This window comes from Microcebus murinus, chromosome 2, assembly GCF_040939455.1.
Source record: "Microcebus murinus isolate Inina chromosome 2, M.murinus_Inina_mat1.0, whole genome shotgun sequence".
Lineage (NCBI taxonomy): Eukaryota > Metazoa > Chordata > Mammalia > Primates > Cheirogaleidae > Microcebus > Microcebus murinus.
Window position 1 is genome coordinate 120,304,355 of NC_134105.1, and position 20,297 is coordinate 120,324,651.

Sequence of the window (20,297 nt, forward strand, 5' to 3'; positions counted from 1 at the left end):
GCCCTTTGTTTCTTTCTCTTGTTTAATTACTCTGGCCAAGACTTCCAGTACTATGTTGAATAATAGTGGTGAAGGTGGTCATCTTTATAGTGTTCCAGATGTTAGAGGAAAGACTTTCAGTTTTTCCCTATGCAGTATATTAGCTGTGGGTTTGTCATATATGACCTTTAATGTTTTGAGATGTTTTTTCTATACTCAGTTTGTTGAGCGTTTTTATCATGAGGGAATGTTGAATTTTGTTGAATGGTTTTTCATTATATATTGAAAAGATCATTTGGTTTTTGTCCGTTCTGTTAATGTGATGTATTACATTTGTTGATTTGCATATGGTGACCTATTCTTACATCTCTAGGATTAATTTCACTTGACCATGGTAAATGATCTTTTTAATATGTTGTTGAATTTAGTTTGCGCATGCTTTATTAAGGATTTTTGTGTTTATGTTCTTCAAGGATATTGGCTTGTAGGTTTCTTTTTTCATTCTTTCCATGTCTGGTTTTGGTATCAGGGTAGTGCTGGCCTCTTAGAATGAGTTTGGAAATATTCCATCCTCTTCAATTTTTTGGAATAGTTTGAGTTAGAATTGGCATTAGTTATTTAAATGTTTGGTAGAATTTGGGCGTGAAGCCTTCAGGTTCTGGGCTTTTCTTTGATGGGAGACTCTTTGTTACTGTTTCAATCTCTTGTTACTGATCTGTTTCGCGTTGTCTGTTTCTTCATGGTTGAATCTTGGTAGGTGATAAGTATCCCTGGGAATTTATTCATTTCTTTAGGTTTTCCAATTTGTTGGTATATAGTTATTCATAATTGTCTCTAATGATCCCTTGTATTTGTATGGTATTAGTTTTAATGTCTCCTTTTTTCTCTCTGATTTTATTTGGGTCTTCTCTCTCCTTTTTTTTTTTTTTTTTTTTTTGATCTAGCTAGTTTGTCAATTTTGTTTCTTTTCCAAAAAGCAACTTTCTGTTTTGTTGATCTTTTGTATTTATTTTAGTCTTAATTTTATTTATTTCTGCTCTTTATTCTTTCTTTCCTTCTACTAACTTTGGGTTTGGTGTGTTCTTTTTTAATTCTTTGAAGTAGATCATTAGGTTGTTTATTTGAAGTCCTTCTACTTTTTTTTTTAAAGCATTTATTGCTATAAACTTTTGTGTTAGTATTGCTTTTGTTGTATCTCATAGGTTTTGGATGTTGTGTTTCCATTTTCATTTGTTTCAAGAACTTTTTAAATTTCTCTCTTAATTTTTTCATTGACCCACTGGTCATTCAGGAGCATATTGCCTAATTTCCATGTATTTGTACAGTTTCTAAAGTCCCTTTTGTTACTGAATTTTAGTTTTATTCCATTGTGTTCAGAAAGGATATTCGTTATGATAGAAATCATTTTTATGAAATCTGAGAGAATTCTTCTAAGGCATTTTCTTACTGGCAGCCATAAGTAGAAAAGAGAGGGTGGAGTTTATTAATATAGAGTTAATAATGATAATTTTGACCTGCTTCAGTCCCAGTTTGTAGGTAAGTTATACATACCTTCTCTGGTACCCACTTAATTAATTTAGAAAGTGATAATGATGATACCTACTTCGTAAAGTTTTAAGGATTTTGTAGAGAAAAAAATATATGAAGCTCATAGCACAATGCTTGGCACATAGAACATGCTCAACAAATATTAGTTGTCTTCCATTTCTATCTTAATTTCCCTGATTTATTTTAATTCTGCAATAATTTATAAATTAGTTATGTCACATTAAAGAAAAGTGCTGACCCCATTAAAAATATCCTTAAAATAGTGAAAGTTTCTGTGTAGTAAGTCAAAATAGACAAATGTTTTTAATATCCATAATATATTTGAGTTTAATTTGCTTTCTTCTAATTGGGTATGTGTAGCTCAAGCACTTAATGCCAAATTTCCTTGCCCCTTAGACCCTTTTTTAATATTAGGTTAAAAAGTGGACTAAGCAATCTTTCTATTTATTCTGATGCCTATACTTTTCTAAGATCATATTTGACCTTAAATAGATTTTAGTATAGTGGTATTAGTTCTTGTGCTTTGTTTGTACAGTTAAATATATCAAACTCAGCAATTTTGTGGGGGTGTGTCAGGGATTAGAGAGATTAGTAAATGACTTTTAACTTATATTCATCAAAATATAACTATATATTTTAGAGAGAAAAATAGTAGTCATATCTCTTGAGTTCATGAAAACTTGGCTGATTTTTAATAATTAATAAGTTTTTTCTGCCAGTGAGCATTAGATTACTGCTGAGTTTTTAGAGTCATAGTACCTTGTGGTAGTTTCTCTACAGGGTTTAAAGGTGTATGCCAGGTTTTTTTGTTTGTTTTTTCCTGTCCTGTTCCTAGGAAATCATCCTTACAAATGCTATAAGGAGATTACCTCTAGAAGTTCATAAATGCCATTAATATATTATAGGGATCGGTCAGTTCCATTGTCTTCTTTTGTCAATCTTGATCGGAGCTTGCCGAGTAAGTCTATAAGCCTGCATGTGCCTGGCAACTGTTACCTAGTGACAGTTTCAGCTGCAGTAGCCATTGGCTGTGCTGTTGATTGGGGCAGGAGGACCGAGTCACCTTTCTGATGGTGAGTTCTTCTGCATCAGCCCAGGATGAGGAGGAGGAGCAGGGCTCGGGCTCAGGTGGAAGCATTGATGCTGAGAGATTGTGAAGAATATACTGACAGCATCCTTGTAACTGCTTCACACAGTAAATCGGACTTCTGAATCAAGCAGCCCAGCCTAGCAGCTGATAAGAGTGAATGTAGGTGAGAAGCATTACCTTATTCCTGTAACAAGAGAACTATTTTGTGATAAGTGAAAGTAGAAATGTACAAGGAGAAGTATCCTATGGCTATTATAAAAGAAGAAGGACTTGCCTGACTTGGTGGTGCAGGAGAAAATAACTTTCAGAAGAATGCTTTCTATTAAGCTGCTGCATTGTTCCTGGAGGAAATGTTTTTGTTACTAGTGAATGTTATTTCTTCAAAAGGTATTATAAAAAAGACTCACAAGAGACTCTCTGAAATGCCTTTGCTTTAAAAAAGACTTTGGCAAATGTTAACCTGATATCAGAATGACCTTGGAAGCCTTTTGGATGGATTCTATCCTGCCAGCCTTTCGGTATTTCAAACTCTAGGTTTGAACTCATCTTGATGCTTTAGAGGTATTTTAAAACAAGACTATCTTGCAGCCTACCTAATGCCCCATGTATTAATTGAGCACCTGCTCAAAATAGAATATAGAAATAGAAGAGGCATTTTCTTAACATGCAGCTGCTACATAACTGCAAATATAATAAATAAGGTAAATTTCCATTTTTAGAAAATTTGGTTGAAGTAATGATTTAATGTGTTAATCATCTATTGAAAATAGAAAAGGTATAACAAATAGAATATGAAGCCTACTAGAAATACCAAAGTAATAAATAATGGCAGCATTTCTAGTCAAATAAGCTCAGAGTGTAAAGTTTTTATTGTTTTCTAAATTGCATATATATTTATGTGTATTTGTGAGATATGAGTATGGTTGCAAAGATGAGAAATAACCTTAAGTTATATATTTTATTATGCTTCATTGTAAGGAAGATGGCATGTCAAATAATGAAAGTTATTTTCAGTTATGGATGCCAAATTAATAGTAAAAAATATTTCTTTTCATTTTAAAAAGGAAGAAGTAAAATTTACATTGCTGTTAGTAGCACAAGTAACTGTAGTGGGCTAAAACTGTTTTCTTCTAGTTTAAAATGAATGCAGAATTAAAACTGCAGACGTTTACCATATTTTATCAGGTGCCAATCCATTAATTCATTGTATGTTATCTTCCCTATTGGAAAAATACTTTTTTCTCATGAGAGTCATAGGGCAATCAGGAGTCTGTTTGTTACCCCTATTCTGCTCCTTTGTGCCCATAAAGAGACGAGTCTTTTCATATAAGCTGGTAGAGTTGTTTCTCTTAGATTTAAAAAAAATGAGAGAGAAATAGATCATAAAGTTGAACCACTAGCATTATACCCTGAACTGAGCCCAAAGACAGTCTTTGCCACAATGAACTTTCTCTTAGTTTTTCAAGCAAATCTGAGATCTTACCTAAATTCTAAAATATGAATGCATTTTTCATCATAGATGAAACAGAAAGCCTGAGACAGTTTAAGACTTTTCCTTTTCTTACTCTTTCTAGTTGATCCCTAAGAAACTACCTCTCTCAGGAGAACAAATGCCCCACAGAAGCTTTTCTTCCCTTGGCAATTGATTTTTTTCTTTTTACAGATTTAATTTTTCTTAGTGCAAGATAATAAATCCATTTTTTCTAGAAGTGCCTTGTGTCTGCAAAAACTTCGTTGAGAGCACCAAAGGAAGCTAATCAGTGACCTCTTTTCACCTCCTTTCTAGCTTACCTCTCTCCCTTCCCCCCCAAAGCTGAGGTGTGTCACTGCTGCACTGAGGTTGATGAAGAGACTTGAGCACTCTGGGACTCGCAGCTGTGACAGAAGCACTAATACTGTCTACCGAAGCAGGTTCTGAAGCACTCATGTGCAGCGTTTAATAGATGCTGGGCAGGGCACCTGCTTGCTGTAGCCAAGACTGCAGGTTTCTTTAATTCCAAGCCATGAATGAATCCAGGTGGACTGAATGGAGGATCCTGAACATGAGCAGTGGCATTTTGAATGTGTCCGAGCGTCACTCCTGCCCACTTGGATTTGGCTACTACAGTGCAGTGGATGTCTGCATCTTCGAGACAGTTGTTATTGTCTTGCTGACATTTCTAATCATTGCTGGGAATTTAACAGTTATCTTTGTCTTTCATTGTGCTCCACTCTTACATCATTATACTACCAGCTATTTTATTCAGACGATGGCATATGCTGACCTTTTCGTTGGAGTTAGCTGCTTGGTTCCTACTCTCTCACTTCTCCACTACTCCACAGGTGTCCACGAGTCACTGACTTGCCAGGTTTTTGGATATATCATCTCAGTTCTAAAAAGTGTTTCCATGGCATGTCTTGCTTGCATCAGTGTGGATCGCTACCTTGCTATAACCAAGCCTCTTTCCTACAATCAACTGGTCACCCCTTGTCGCCTGAGAATTTGCATTATTTTGATCTGGATCTACTCCTGCCTTATTTTCTTGCCTTCTTTTTTTGGCTGGGGGAAACCTGGTTACCATGGTGACATTTTTGAATGGTGTGCCACCTCTTGGCTCACCAGTGCCTATTTTACTGGCTTTATTGTTTGTTTACTTTATGCTCCTGCTGCCTTTGTTGTCTGCTTCACTTATTTCCACATTTTCAAAATTTGCCGGCAGCACACCAAAGAGATAAATGACCGAAGGGCTCGATTCCCCAGCCATGAAGTAGATGCCTCTAGAGAGACTGGACACAGCCCTGACCGTCGCTACGCCATGGTTTTGTTTAGGATAACCAGTGTATTTTACATGCTGTGGCTTCCTTACATCATATACTTTCTTCTAGAAAGCTCCCGTGTCTTGGACAATCCGACACTGTCCTTCCTAACAACCTGGCTTGCTATAAGTAATAGTTTTTGTAACTGTGTAATATACAGCCTCTCCAACAGTGTTTTCCGGCTAGGCCTCCGAAGATTGTCCGAGACGATGTGCACATCTTGCATGTGTGTGAAGGATCAGGAAGCACGAGACCCCAAACCTAGGAAACGGGCTAATTCCTGCTCCATTTGAAGATGACTACATAGTAAATCAAATGAAATCTGACAGTAGTTTTGGATCATAGTCTTGATTCATCTGGAAATTTGCCACCATAGAAATATTTACTTGAATAGTTGACTATGAAGTGAAAAATGAGACTACAGGTTTCTTTTCTTTTTCCTTTTTCGTGGAAGAAACTGAAGGAAAGGATGTATAGAGGGTTATTTCATGAGATAATTATAGTATGTGAGTATAATTTTGTAGTAATAGGAAAAATTAAGCAATGAGGATGAAAAATAGTATCTCAAATCTTTTGTAGGACATGAGCAAGCCCCTTGGCATCTCTCTGTCTCTCTGTCTGACTCTCTCTGCCTCTTTGTCTTTTGTTTTGTCTCTGTTTTGCTCACTCTTTGTGTTTTTAGAGGTTATTACTTATATAAATTGCCCTTTATAGAAAGTTGCTACATATTATATATGTGTTAAAGAATAATCTTTTGCATCAAAGTGTACTTTTAAACACACTAATCTGCCATCCATAAGTAATCTCTTCATGGAGGATGTGTAGTAAACATTGTATTTTATTACTTGCCAAACAGCCCCTTTGCTTGTGTTTTAATAATCTTCTCTGTAGCACAAATTACCTGCTACAAACAAATAGAAACAGTATTTTTGTTTCTCTGGGTAAAATGACATTTGCTTTTTCCCCTTTTCCAAACAGCTTGCTATTCCTTTTTTTTTTCTTCTTCTTTCTTTTTCTCAATCTGCATCCTTTGGTACCTTCAGAAGTATCTTAGATAATGAAAGAATCTACTGTATAAAGCAACTATAATGTTAAATAATTTATTCTTTTCAACAAAGCAATCTTGGTAGTCTGTTAAATATTTTTAATGGTTTTTGGAAACATTTTTATCTGGTTCCTTTTAAATTAGTTCATGTGCCTAAAAGTGATTTTTTTTTTTGCTACAGTAAAGCTTTGTTTTTCTTTAAGAAAACCCATGAGTAATTTTAGTGCAGATGAAGAGTACTCACCCAGCAGTGAGGTATCAATCTTAATGCTACTTGGAATGTCCTGTTTTTAAAAAAACCAACAGTAAAACATTAATCTTTCTGTGTTAAGTCTACAATAGCTTACTGCTGTGTCCACTAGTCATTTGTGTGATATGCGTTTGCACATACCATATTTATTACTGCAAAGAAAATGTAAATTATATTATGTGATCTGTGCCTAATGTTTTCTTAGCAGAATATATAGATTGTTGTTATTTAAGTTGTCAACATTGGAAGAAGTATATACAAAAACTTATTTTAAGAGAAAAATACTTTTGTGTAGTTGTTATTTAGATATTTATTTATACTAGACGAAGCTGCATTTTTAGTGCTGCTGAGAATATAATATACTTTATCAAATACAGGTAAGAGCTGTCAGTATTTATTTTGTAATGATCTGTTTTCAGATGCAGAGATTAACTTATTTTTTAGTGTGTTAAATGAGATTGTATAATAAATTGTCAGGGGTTTAGACATAGCAAAGTGGTATTGGGGAATTAGTAGTGAAACAGGTATGAGCAGTAAAACAGCTAAATCTTACTTTTTTACCATAAGTTTCTTGCCTGAAAGATATTTTAAAATTTATATCAAACTACTGAGTATTTTTCTTCTCAGCATTTTTGATTTATTTGTTTTATGAAATGCATTTAATGAAATGTGCCTATAACTCTTCAATTAGAAGCCAACCAACCACGTTTGCACACTGGTGGTTTGACTTCAGAAGTCCTTTAATAGAAATACTGTAATTTTATTGAGGTTGTTCTGAACCCCTGTATATTTTTAAACATGTACAAAAGATTTAAAATAAAGAATAAAATAGTATTCTGCATATCAAAATCAGACTTTGCTTCAGTTTAATGAAACACTTCCTTAGAACAAGAGTTTACTTGTTTGGGAATTACGCTCTATAACTTGAGTTTATATTTATTCTTGTTCCCTGTTTGCTTGACAGTGACATCTTTGATGAGTTGAAGTGTGCCTTTTAAATTCAGACCAGTTCAGAAAAACATGAAGTTTAAGGAAACATACTATTGCTAATTTTTCAGGTGTCATAAAAAAAACCTTCAACATTGTACATATTATTTGGGAATCAGATTTTGATTTCTTTAGTTTAGGGTGTAAGTGTAGTTAGAAAAGACCCAGTAGATCCTGTGTACAGAAATCCTGAGGCCATACTATTGGATTTTCCTCTTCTGGCTTTTCCTCATAATTATGTGCCAGGCTCAGGGTTAAGTTTTACATGTGTTATAACATTTAATCTCACTGCAACCTTTTGAGATAGTTGTGTTAATGTTCCCACTGCAGAGACGAAGAAACTAAAGTCATTTATTCAGAGTCACTCAACTAGTCAGTGGCAGAGGTTCCTGCACAACCAGTTGGCCTTGAGCCAAAACCTGTACACTTCACCTGTACGCTGCACTGTTTTCTCTGCATAAGCCGTCAGCCCTTTGTGCCTTTGTACATTTTCCCTACAAAAATTTCTCTGAGTTTTATTTCTCTTTTCTTGCCCTGAGTCTTTCACTTCAATTCTTTTCTTATGATATCTTTTTCTTTGGTCTTATGTTTCTTTTATTAAAACAGCATCTGATAAGCTCAAACTACCAGTTTAGACTATAATCAAACTGAAACTCTTGATATTACTTTTGTTAATTTTTGTTGTTTTCTTTGAATCGCTTTTTCAAATCTCTATGAATTTCTTTTTGAAAAAAATTTGTTTCTGAAGGGGAAGAGTAGGAAGGAAAGGCTTTATCATAGGTTGAACGAGGCAAGTGCTGGGATTAGGTTCTCCATTTACCACAGTGGTTCATGTGCATCTCCAAGGCAAGCCCCTTAACTTCCTTTTGACGGTTTTTAATGTGTTTATATATAATAAGGTAAAACCTATTTCAAAACTACTCTGTCTTTTTTAGGTTAATGTGTTTTAAGAAAAGGAAGCATAACTATCATTCCCATCATAGTCCCATGGTAATTATCCAGTTTTGTTATAAATTATAGCCAAAAAATAAAATAGTGCTCTATGCTTTTATTATACTTTAGCATTCTATTATTTCTGTAGTTGTTTCTAAAGTTATAGAGTATTGGAAGTCTTTTCATTTACTAATGTATGAAACCTGGGCTGTAATCCAGGCCCTCATAAGCTGCTTGGCCTTATGTAAGATACTGAATGTTTCAAAACCTTAATTTTGGCATTGACAAAAAAAAGCCAGAGACTTGTACCTCCCTGTTCAGCTAGATTTGATCACTAAATGAGATTTTGTAGTCTAAGTGCCCAGCACAGCTCCTGATATATAGAAAGCGGTCAGAATGTTGTGGTAGTTGTTTTATTATCTTTGTGGTGGGTATCATTTTGTTACCATCACAGTTTAAAGGTCACTAATCCCACTTCAAATAGAATTAATTTATTGCACATTAGGTTTTCCTAAGATAGCATATTTTTCTCCCAAATCTGTTTAAACTTAAATTTTGAGTTAAACTCAGATATTTTAAATATAGAAAAGTTTCATAATTTCTGAAAGCTCATTTCCCAGGAATAATTATTCATGAAGACATCATTTGAGATTAAAGATATCTAACCAAAAGATGTTGAGATGAGACAGTCGGGGATTATTCTGAGATTAACCTACCTCCTTGCTTGATTATATTAAATTAAAAATATGTCTAGACATATTTTTCTCACTAGGGTGGCAATACTAGGAAAGGATTGTCCATGTCTTGCTATTAGTCTTTGCATTTTAATTTTCCTCATTTATTAAAATGGAATTTGAGTTATTTTATCATATACTATTTATTATATAAAAGAAAGATTGATTAATAAGCTGATTTGCTCTACAGATACCATTAATTACGTGAGTTTAAAAATAAATGAAGTTGTTGCCTTAAAGGACTTTACTCTGTCCCTCCCCACCCTGGAAGCTAATCTTAGATGGGAAAAAGGTACAATTAAGTAATAAGCAGATAAAAAAGATTAAAATGTGGGGAATCTGCTCGTATAACATTCTGAGCATAACATCACCTATGTGCAAATAGGGCCATTTTGGTGCACAGGAGCATGTGTTAGTGAGTCTATGCTATATTCTAATATGTAGGTTCCTACAGATGGGTTTTTTCTCTGAACAAAGCTTTATTTTAGGATTAAGAAAGATATGTAGAAAATGCCATATTCTATAACCAAATATATAGATCATGAGGAAAACAAAATGGCTAGAAAAGAAAAATTCCCTTTTTAATGTTTCTTATGAAAGATTGATTCAGTGCTAGTTTTACTCTATAATTTAAAATATATAGAACTTACTTTTAACAGTAAAAGTGATTGTCTTTTAAATTATTAAAGGTGATGTAATAGAATTGTTTTGTTACTACTGTTTAAGGGTTTTTTTTTTGCAGTTAGCATTTGTTTCTTTCATAATCAGAAAAAGAATGTTAATGTTTTATTAAGAAGAATGCTGAATATTTTAAAAAATGTTTTGACATTTCACAAAACAGCCTATGTTGATACTACAAGTAACACTATCTAATAATGTTCCAGTACCATCTTATAAAGATAGTATTTATAGAGTTGTCTGACTTCAGTAATAGTTGTTATTTCAGGTAGATTTCTCAGAGAAACTTGATGACCTTCCCACATTATTAGATGTTCTTGACTTGTTTTTGTCTTAACGCGAATGGTTTGAAATGTTACTTGGTAAAACTGAAATGGATCTCATTCACTGTAGGATTTTTAAATGCACCCTGGTTGGCACCTTACAGTACTTTTCACATCTTTAAACAACAAAAGGATGGTCCTGCATTGGGAAATTGGCTCCAGCTGGTGTGTTACTCACATATCCCAGATTGGCAGGATTCTGCTTTCAGTGCCCCATCTCCAATGACCATGTTTAAAACTGTTTTATGGTAACTTTTGTTCTGTTTTTATATATGATTGCCTACAAAGGTGAAGAAAATCACAGTAATAAATTCATCAGGAGGCTTTTATGTCTGATAAATATTTAATATGCAAGGCATACGTGATATCAGTGTACTTTCACTTAATATGCAAGGCGTACGTGATATCAGTACTCCACTGATACAGTAAGTGGAGCCAAGTTAGTTTTTGAGATTCTATAATTCTCAAATTTTTAGATGATAACTATCAAGAAATGTAGTGCATAATGCTAGAATTCATCGAATGGAAATATTTGCTAAAATTCTAAACTGCCAAAAATAATACTTTATACAAGAGTAAGAGAAATGTCTATCATTAAGAAATTTGACTCCAGTTTTATTTTATGTTTTCTGCTTAAACAAGTATAAATAAGATTGATGCCAGTTAAATATGCTCAAATATACTTTATAAATTCAAGGTGATAGCATTATTTTAATTATGAGGCACGAAAAAATACAGTAAAAAGTTGAATAGCCTGTTTTTTTTAAATTCAAAATTTATTTTCAAATGAAATGCACAGTATAGCAAGAGATGAACAATACCTTTGTCTGAGTTTATGCCTGACACAAAGAAGTGTTCATGTTTATACTCTATAAAAAATATAATTTTGAGACATTTACTTATGTTCCTAATAGAGTTTGAGGTTTAAAATAAGTATTACTAGTTGATGCATTTTATTGTAATAGCCTCTTCACAGTTATTGCACGTACTTTTTAAAAGGAATTTTTAAATTAAAAATGCTAAATTGGTAAGATCGATATTGTAAATGATAGATTTGGAAAGGATTAAAAGAGAATTTGGAAAGGATCAGGTAAAAAAAATTCCTGAAAATCCTAGTTTTAATATAAAAAGCTAAATTATATTTGGATTTTTCTTACATCTATTATTTTGGCAAAGAAAGATGATTCAAAATGCTGTTTTTAGAATTGTTTGAAGTTATCAATTTCAAAATAGAGCATAGTATCTTGTATGTAAGAAACAACTTCAGTATAATTTATATTTTGTTTTTGTGAAATGTTCTTCTTGCTATAGATTAGATTTTAAAATGTAATTTATATTGTAATAGTGCAAATATATATGCACTCAAGTTTTTGCTCTCTTAGAATAGATTTTGAAGAAAAACTTGATATACCCCAAATTAGTTTTGTATAATAAACTAAGTTGCCCCAAGGCAATATTTTTAAAACTTATGACATGTCCAAGATTGTAAAACTTTACTTGATTTTTTAGGTGTATTTATTTGGGAATAAATCTGGAAAAGTATATTTTGAAAATTCACATTTAGGCCAGGTGTGGTGGCTCACGCCTGTAACCTTAGCACTCTAGGAGGTAGAGGTGGGAGGATTGCTTGAGCTCAGGAGTTCAAGACCAGCCTGAGGAAGAGCAAGACCCCATCTCTACTAAAAATGGAAAAATTAGCCAGGTATGGTGTCGTGCGCTGGTAGTCCCAGCTACTCAGGAGGCTGAGGCAGGAGGATCACTTGAGCCCAGGAGTTTGAGGTTGCTGTGAGCTAGGCTGATGCCATGGCACTGTAGCCCAGACAACAGAGTAAGACTCTGTCTCCAAAAAAAAAAGAAAGAGAGAAAGTTCATATTTACAGGGCAGTGTTACTAAATGGGTCTTGTGATGGCTTCTTATTTCAGTCATCAACTTCCTCTGTCAGCCCTCCTTTCTCTGTTTTTGAATGTGATTCAACACTTATAATTGAACAAACTATTAAAATTTATTAGAGGACTTTATCTTGATTTACTTTTATTGATTTTGAAGTCCAGGACATCCAGTGGTAGCATGGGGGCAAATAAATGTGTGTGTGTGTGTGTTGTAATGCTTTTACTTGTACCCAAGCTACAAAGATGGGAGGAGCCCTGTTCTCAATTTGCAGTTGTTGTAAGGTGTTTAATTACTTTTACCATAGTTAGAGGTACACATTTTTAAAGAAAACATATTAAGGTTTAAAGTAACGTTCTTGGGTGGGATTAAATTAAAATCTCAATTTTGGAATAGTAATATGAGATATATTCAAGTGTCTCGCGTTACCATGAGGAAAATGGAGACAGGTTCCTGCTTCTCTCATCAAGTGTGAGGGTTAAGAAATTATTGTAAAAAACTGCAAATTGAAATTTGAAAAAGCTTAAAATGCCTTTAAAGATGTATAATGCCCTTGACGTTATGAATTAAGTGTATTCTAAAAGCTTTTGTGAGTAAACATTATCTCACTTCACATACAGAACTCTGAGATAAAACTTTTTTTCTTTATCTTTCTTTTTTCTTTTTTGGCCAGGCACATTGTGCTCATGAGATAAAACTTTTTAAGTGACTCTAACAAGGTCATATAGTTAGACAGGGATACTACTTACCTATGTCTCATATAGCAGTATATTGCCTGTAAAAGGTTCATGAATAGTGTACTTATGGATGGCTGGTGTTAGAGTGAGCCAATCTTTCTTTGTTGAGTGGGAAATGAAGACTTAGTTGATATAGGAAAAATTCCACTGAAATTTTATTTTTTAACTTATTTTTTAACAATAAGAACTATTTAAAAATTAACTGTATATTGAAAGTGAAATTTTGAGATTATGGACATTTTTAATGAGATTTATTATCAGCCCTGATTAGTGTTTTAATATTTCTTAAAACAGTTTGTTGTTTATAGAGGATAATAAAAATTTATATTTCCTTTAGAAAACAGGGCAGTCATCTGGATATATTAAGAAATACCAAGACTGAATTGAATAGTATTTGCTGTGTATTTAAAAAAACTATGGTCTTAATTATGAGGAATTGTCAAAATCACATTATTTTCATGTAAACTATTTTTAGAAAGTAATCATGTCATAGTCATGCACTTTATGTTCTGAAATTTCTTTGCTATGGACTTACAATGTTGTGGAAGTCATCATATATTGTATTTTTCTCAAGCATTATGATGGAAAAACTTTTGATAATTCTGGCTACAGTGCTTTCTATATATTTGTGTGTAATAAATAAAATATCACTCAGGGAATTAAAGATTAATCTGAATTAGTGATGTTCTAAATAAAAACTTTTTAACATATAATTTAGTTTTATTTCAATGAACTTATACAGTTAGAGAAAATATTAAGGAAATTCAAATTAGGTAAACACAAGGTTGCCTTATAAGTATCCTTAAATGAAACCTTTTCTTAAATAGTTTCTAGTATGTGTATCAACTGACTATCAATAAATTTCACTGAGTTACTTGAAAAATTTATTCTCTTAAATATTTAAAATTTCTACAACAATTTTATGGCTACTTAATTTATGTTACTTATTTAAAGAGTTTGCAAGATATTGCAAAATCCAAATTCAGATTTTATTCTGAATTAACTAGATAGTTTTGCATTCCAAATCAATAATTCAGGATGATGTTTATTGGTTGTATTATGTGCAGGGCATAAATTATGGTTCTATAATAGTCGCAGACACTGTTAAATTGAGGAATAATTTATTGAATTGTGGGAGGAGAGATTTATCTAATTTCTAGAATTTGAGAGAGGGATTGCAAAAAAGTCCTAGAAACAATGCAATAGGTTAAAGAGTTATAGGGATCAGTGTATTTAAAAATATGAGTTGACCTCAATATTTAGCCATATATTTGTATGCTATAGTTCTAGAGAAAACTTGGGATATTTGAAAAGTTATTAAAGTGAAAGGAGAGGAAATGTTTATTGTTCAAATTAGTACAAAAGAACTGTGGGGAGAAATACACAATATCTTTGGGATACAATATATGAAAAAGAAAATATCCTTTATGTGGATTAAATCTGATTAGAGGAAAATTATTACTTTACGTATAAATTAAAAGCATTGAAATTAGGACATGAATATTAACATGGGTAGAAGTAGCTCAAGGGATTACACATAGAACACATTCTACCAATTTAGGCATCTTCCTAGGCCACTACTTCTAGAGTTGTTTTCCCTAATACTCATCACCTCATTGTGGGCGATTATCAGTATATGAAATCTTTTATAACAGGCCGGTTTTAAGTTCTCTGTAATCATATGATATGAACCTGATATTTTTAAATAATAGAATCACTCATTCATGCATTTATTTATTAGGTTTTTATTGTGTGTCAGGGACTGTACCAAATTCTATGTAAGATAATGAGATTTCTAAGTAAAACAGATTTTTCAGTCCCCAAGAGAATATAGACTACTAGGGGATATATGGCATATATACAGATAACTATAGGCTAAAACAGGAGTTGAGAATTTACAGTTCACTGCCTACTGTAAATAAAATTTTATTGGACCATTGCCATGCCCATTATGTATTGCCCATGGCTGCTTTCATGCCACAATGGTGGAATTAAGTTGTTGTGAAGGAGATTTTATGTCCTGCAAAGCCTGAAGTATTTACTCTCTTACCCACTACAAAAAAAAAATTTGCCAACCCCTGATATAAGGCATTATAATGCCCATTATGTGGTACTCACAATAGAATGTTGTGCTTTTATAGTTGCTAAAGGATTTTATAACAAGGAGTGATTACTGATTTCAATCCAATTCATTTAGACATCAGGAAAATGTCTGGCATATGGGTAAAAATCCAGACATTGATTCTTGCTTTGTGATTCTAGTGGTTTGTCAACTGAATACTTCTCTCTAATGAAACCCAGATCTCCTCTTTCTAATGAGTTCTTACCTTATAAAGTTAATCTACATACTGATTTTTTGATCATTTTCCTATTTGGATAAAGTTTTTTGCATATAAAAACTTAATTTCTAGTCTCTTTATTCAACTGTTAATACACTGTAATCATATATTATTTTACCTTTAAGTATGAAGTGACTAATAATTAACATTGGGTGTAATCTTCAAACATCAGAAGCATTTGTTAAACTTCTCATCAATAAATGATAATCTTATAGTTTTAAAGACTTACTTATAAATAAGCAGGCCTGTTTTGTAGTACTTTAATCAATAGTAATACAGAAAACTAAAGAACAGAAGATCTAGCTAGATAAGAGCCATTATTTGTCTGTGACTCTAAAATGTATATGATTTAAGAGAATTTATAATTTTGCATTGATGTATGACATTAGTAGGCTGTTGGTAATCAGTTAGGACATAAATTGATGTGGTCATACTCATGGCTAAGGTTTATTATAGCACTAGGAATTGTATGGTTTTTAATGTTGTCAACTAATGGATAAAAATACAAAGCAATTTCAAGTAAGCCACAATTTATATTTATACCAAATTAAGCAGTTTCAAAAATCTTGGTGATTCAGTTAAGCCCAGGTATTTGTTAATTATTGATATATGCCTTGGACAGTACTGTTGTTTTAAACTAATCCATAAGAAAGTTTTGGTTTTCTTCAAGTTTAGTAAATGGGTGAGAAAAGGAATACATGATCTTGAAATTTATCTTGACGATATACTTCATTTGCTCCATTAGAATAAAAGCAAACACTATATAGTTGTTTCTCATTATTCATGGGGGTTCATTCCAGGATACCCCATGGATATCAAAATGCACAGATGCTCAAGTCCCTTATATAAAATGGTGTAGTATTTGCATATAACCTACATACATCCTCTTGGATACTTTCAATCATCTCTAGATTATTTGTAATACCTAATACAATGTAAATGCTACATAAATAGTTGTGATACTGTATTGTTTAGGTAATGAAAGAAATAAAAGTCTGTACATGTTCAGTACACACAACCATTCCTTTTTTAAGAAAACTATTTTCCAGCCATGGTTGGTTGAATCAATAGATACAAAACCCACGGATATGGAGGGCTGACTGCATTTGCTTTTATGTCCTAGGTACTGTTCCAGTCACTGAGATAGTAGAGCCATCATTTGAACCCACATTGTCTGGGTGAGCTCCTTAATGACGTTTGTGATATGTTGTTGCTAAACAAATGAATAGGATAATTTCATGTAAAACTGTACATAAAAAGATAGTAAATGATCATGTTTCCATTAATTTGATTTTAAATGAAAGATATCAAAGAATCATTAGGTCCTTCTACCTTTTTCAGAACAGTTAATGGGCTGGAGGGTTTTAAGAGAAGACCTCAAGGATTCTTATAGAGATAATTGAGTGGTAAGATATTGTCTCCACTTCTACATATGCCCAGCAACTTGCCTTTCCATAATCAACACCTTTTAATTTCTGACAACTCTGTAAAAGAAAGAGTTATAGCTAATCACTGTAAATTTAGCTCTAAATTCTGCTTCTCCTAATCCTCCTCCTTATCACATAACTAACGTCCTCTATTTCCTCCTCAATCAAGATTTATTTTAGTTGCTTTTATTTTTAATTTTTAAAGAAATATTGCTCCTGAAGGAAATTTAGTGAATGTTTAGAATGATAAGACAGAGAATAAGTCATGCATATTTCCTTACCCAGATATAATTAAGTGTGATAACAACTATTGATGCTGGTTTTCCTTTCTTCCATTCTCCTCTCCTTCATGGATTAGGACTTTTCTTAAACATTTTTCCATTTTGTTGCTTACTCTATACAAACATGTTTATAAAGAAAGCTTTATCCATATTTAATTTTTTTTTTACAATTTTTAAGAAAGAGAAATACCGAGTCAAAATGAACATATTTTAAGATTATTTATACAGATTGTCAACTTGTTTTCCAAAAGGAGTAAGCCAGTTTATTGTCACACTGATAATGTATCAAACTATGGTGTTTCACTGCAAAATTGTTAGCAACAATTCTATGTTATTATAATAAATAAATTAAGGGAATTGATTTTTTACTTTATCCCGTCCAACACCCTATAAGAGATTTATTTGTTCTTTGTGGTTTTTATTCTTCCCTACAATAAATTTTTTTTTAAAAAAGTTGAAGATATACATATATATATATGTATGTATATGTATATTTTACTATTTCGGCATATTATGGGGGTACAGATTTTAAGGTTTCAATAAATGCCCTTTCCCCCTCCCCCGAGAAGTCTGAGTTTCCAGCATGACCATCCCCCAGATGGTGTACATCTCACTCAGTATATACCTGCCCTTCTCCCCCCTCCCACCTGCCCAATACCCTATTACTGTAGTACCTATGTGTCCACTTAGGTGCTGCTCAGTTAATACCAGTTTGCTGGTGAGTATATGTGGTGCTTGTTTTTCCATTCTTGGGTTACTTCACTTAGTGGTATGGGTTCCAGCTTTAACCAGGAAAATATAAGATGTGCTATATCACCATTGTTTCTTAGAGCTGAATAGTACTCTATGGTATACATATACCACATTTTATTAATCCATTCTTGGATTGATGGGCACTTGGGCTGTTTCCACAGCTTTGCAATTATGAATTGTGCTGCTATAAGCATTCGGGTGTAGGTGTCTTTTTTGTAGAGTGTCATTGGATCTTTTGGGTAGATGCCCAGTAATGGGATTGCTGGATCAAATGGTAGATTCACTTGTATCGCTTTAAGGTATCTCTATACTCCTTTCCACAGAGGTTGAACTAGTTTGCAGTCCCACCAGCAGTGTAGGAGGGTTCCTCTCTCTCCACTCCACACCAGCATTTATTGTTTGTAGACTTTTTGATAAAGGCCATTCTCACTGGAGTTAAGTGATATCTCATTATGGTTTTGATTTGCATTTCCCTGATGATTAGAGATGTTGAGCATTTTTTCATATGTCTGTTGGGCATTCTTCTGTCTTCTTTAGAAAAGTTTCTGTTCAAGTCCTTTGCCCACTTTTTAATAGGGTTATTTGATTTTTTCTTCCTGATTTTCGTGAGTTCTAAGTATATTGTAGTTATCAGCCCCTTATCGGATGCATAGGATGCAAAATTTTTTTCCCATTCTGTAGGCTGTCTGTTTACTTTCATGACTGTTTCTTTGGCTGTACAGAAGCTTTTTAGTTTGATCATGTCCCATTTATTTATTTTTGTTGCTGCTGTGATTGCCTTTGGGGACTTCTTCATAAACTCTTTGCCCAGGCCGATGTCTAGGAGAGTGTTTCCAACATTTTCCTCTAGAATTCTAATAGTTTCATACCTTAGGTTTAAGTCTGTTATCCAGCGTGAGTTGGTTTTTGTGAGAAGTGAAAGGTGTGGGTCCTGCTTTAGCCTTTTACAGGTAGCTACCAGTTTTCCCAGCACCATTTATTGAAAAGGGATTCTTTCCCCCAGCATATGTTTTTGTCTGCTTTGTCAAAGATTAGGGCTATATGAGGATGGTTTTATATTAGGATTCTCACATCTGTTCCACTGGTCAATATTCCTATTTTTGTGCCAGTACCAGATTGATTTAATTACTGCAGCTTTGTAGTATAGTTTGATATCTGGCATATTAATACCTCCCGTTTTGTTTTTGTTGCCTAGAATTGCTTTTGATATTCAGGGTCTTCTTTGGTTCCATAGGAAGTGTAAAATTATTTTTTTTATATCTGTGAAGAATGCTGATGGGATTTTAATAGGTATTGCATTGAATCTGTAGATCAGTTTGGGTAGTATAGACATTTTAACGAAGTTGAGTCTGCTGATCCATGAGCATGGACTGATTTCCATCTGTTTACATCCTCTGCTATTTCCTTCTTCAGTGTTTCATAGTTCTCCCTATAGAGGTCTTTTACCTCCTTGGTTAAGTATATTCCTAGGTACTTTAATTTCTTTGTTGCTATTGTGAAGGGAATTGAGTTTTTGATTTGGTTCTCAATTTGATTGTTATTGGCATATATGAATGCCTCTGATTTCTGTGTATTGATTTTGTATCCTTAGACTTTACCAAATTCATTTATCAGTTCCAGGAGTTTCTTGGTTGAATCTTTGGGGTTTTCTAGATACAATATCATATCATCAGCAAACAGTGAAAGTTTGATCTCTTCTGCCCCTATTTGGATACCTTTAATTCCATTTTCCTGTCTGATTGCTGTAGCCAGGACTTCCAGCACTATGTTGAATAGAAGTGGAGATAGTGGGCAGCCTTGTCTGGTTCCAGTTCTAAGTGGGAATGCTTTCAGTTTTTCCCCATTCAGTATGATGTTGGCTATGGGTCTGTCATATATGGCTTGTATCAGTTTTAGGTATGTTCCTTCTATGCCTATTTTCTTAAGTGTTCGTATCATGAAGAGGTATTGAATTTTGTCAGAAGCATTTTTTGCATCTATTGAAAGAATCATGTGGTGTTTGATTTTGCTTCTGTTTATGTGGTGAATTGCATTTATAGATTTACGTGTGTTGAACCATCCCTGCATCCCTGGGATGAAGCCCACTTGGTTGTGATGGATTATTTTTTTGATAAGCGTCTGGATTCGGTTAACTAAGATTTTGTTGAAAGTTTTTGCGTCTATATTCATTAGGGATGTTGGTCTGTAGTTTTCTTTTTTTGTTGCATCCTTTCCTGGTTTTGGTATCAGAGTAATATTCGCTTCATAAAAGGTGTCGGGGAGGTTTCCGTTCTTCTCGATGTTGTGGAATAGTTTCTGCAAGATAGGTACTAGTTCTTCTTTCTAAGTGTGGTAAAATTCGGGTGTGAAACCATCTGGAACCGGAACTTTTCTTTTTAGGAAGATTTTTAATTGCTGTTTCTATTTCAGCTCTTGAGATTGGTCTGTTCAGGGAATCTATTTCTTCTTGGGTGAGCATAGGGTGGTTGTGTGTTTCTAGAAATTTGTCCATTTCCTCCACATTTTCCAG

The 20,297-nt window shown here is 33.4% G+C and overlaps 2 protein-coding genes across 5 annotated transcripts in view; both read left to right on the top strand.

Moving 5' to 3' along the window:
• The window catches only part of GPR52 (G protein-coupled receptor 52), a 53,303-nt gene extending 33,789 nt beyond the window's left edge, over positions 1-19,514 (top strand). The window contains exon 1 of the mRNA XM_076000397.1: positions 1-19,514. This exon is cut by the window's left edge and continues 33,789 nt beyond it. Coding sequence (XP_075856512.1) covers positions 4,621-5,706 — 1,086 coding nt within the window. The 5' untranslated portion in view covers positions 1-4,620 and the 3' untranslated portion in view covers positions 5,707-19,514.
• RABGAP1L (RAB GTPase activating protein 1 like) overlaps positions 1-20,297 on the top strand; it is a 689,918-nt gene that overhangs the window by 259,429 nt on the left and 410,192 nt on the right. The gene's annotated exons all lie outside the window — the stretch shown is intronic.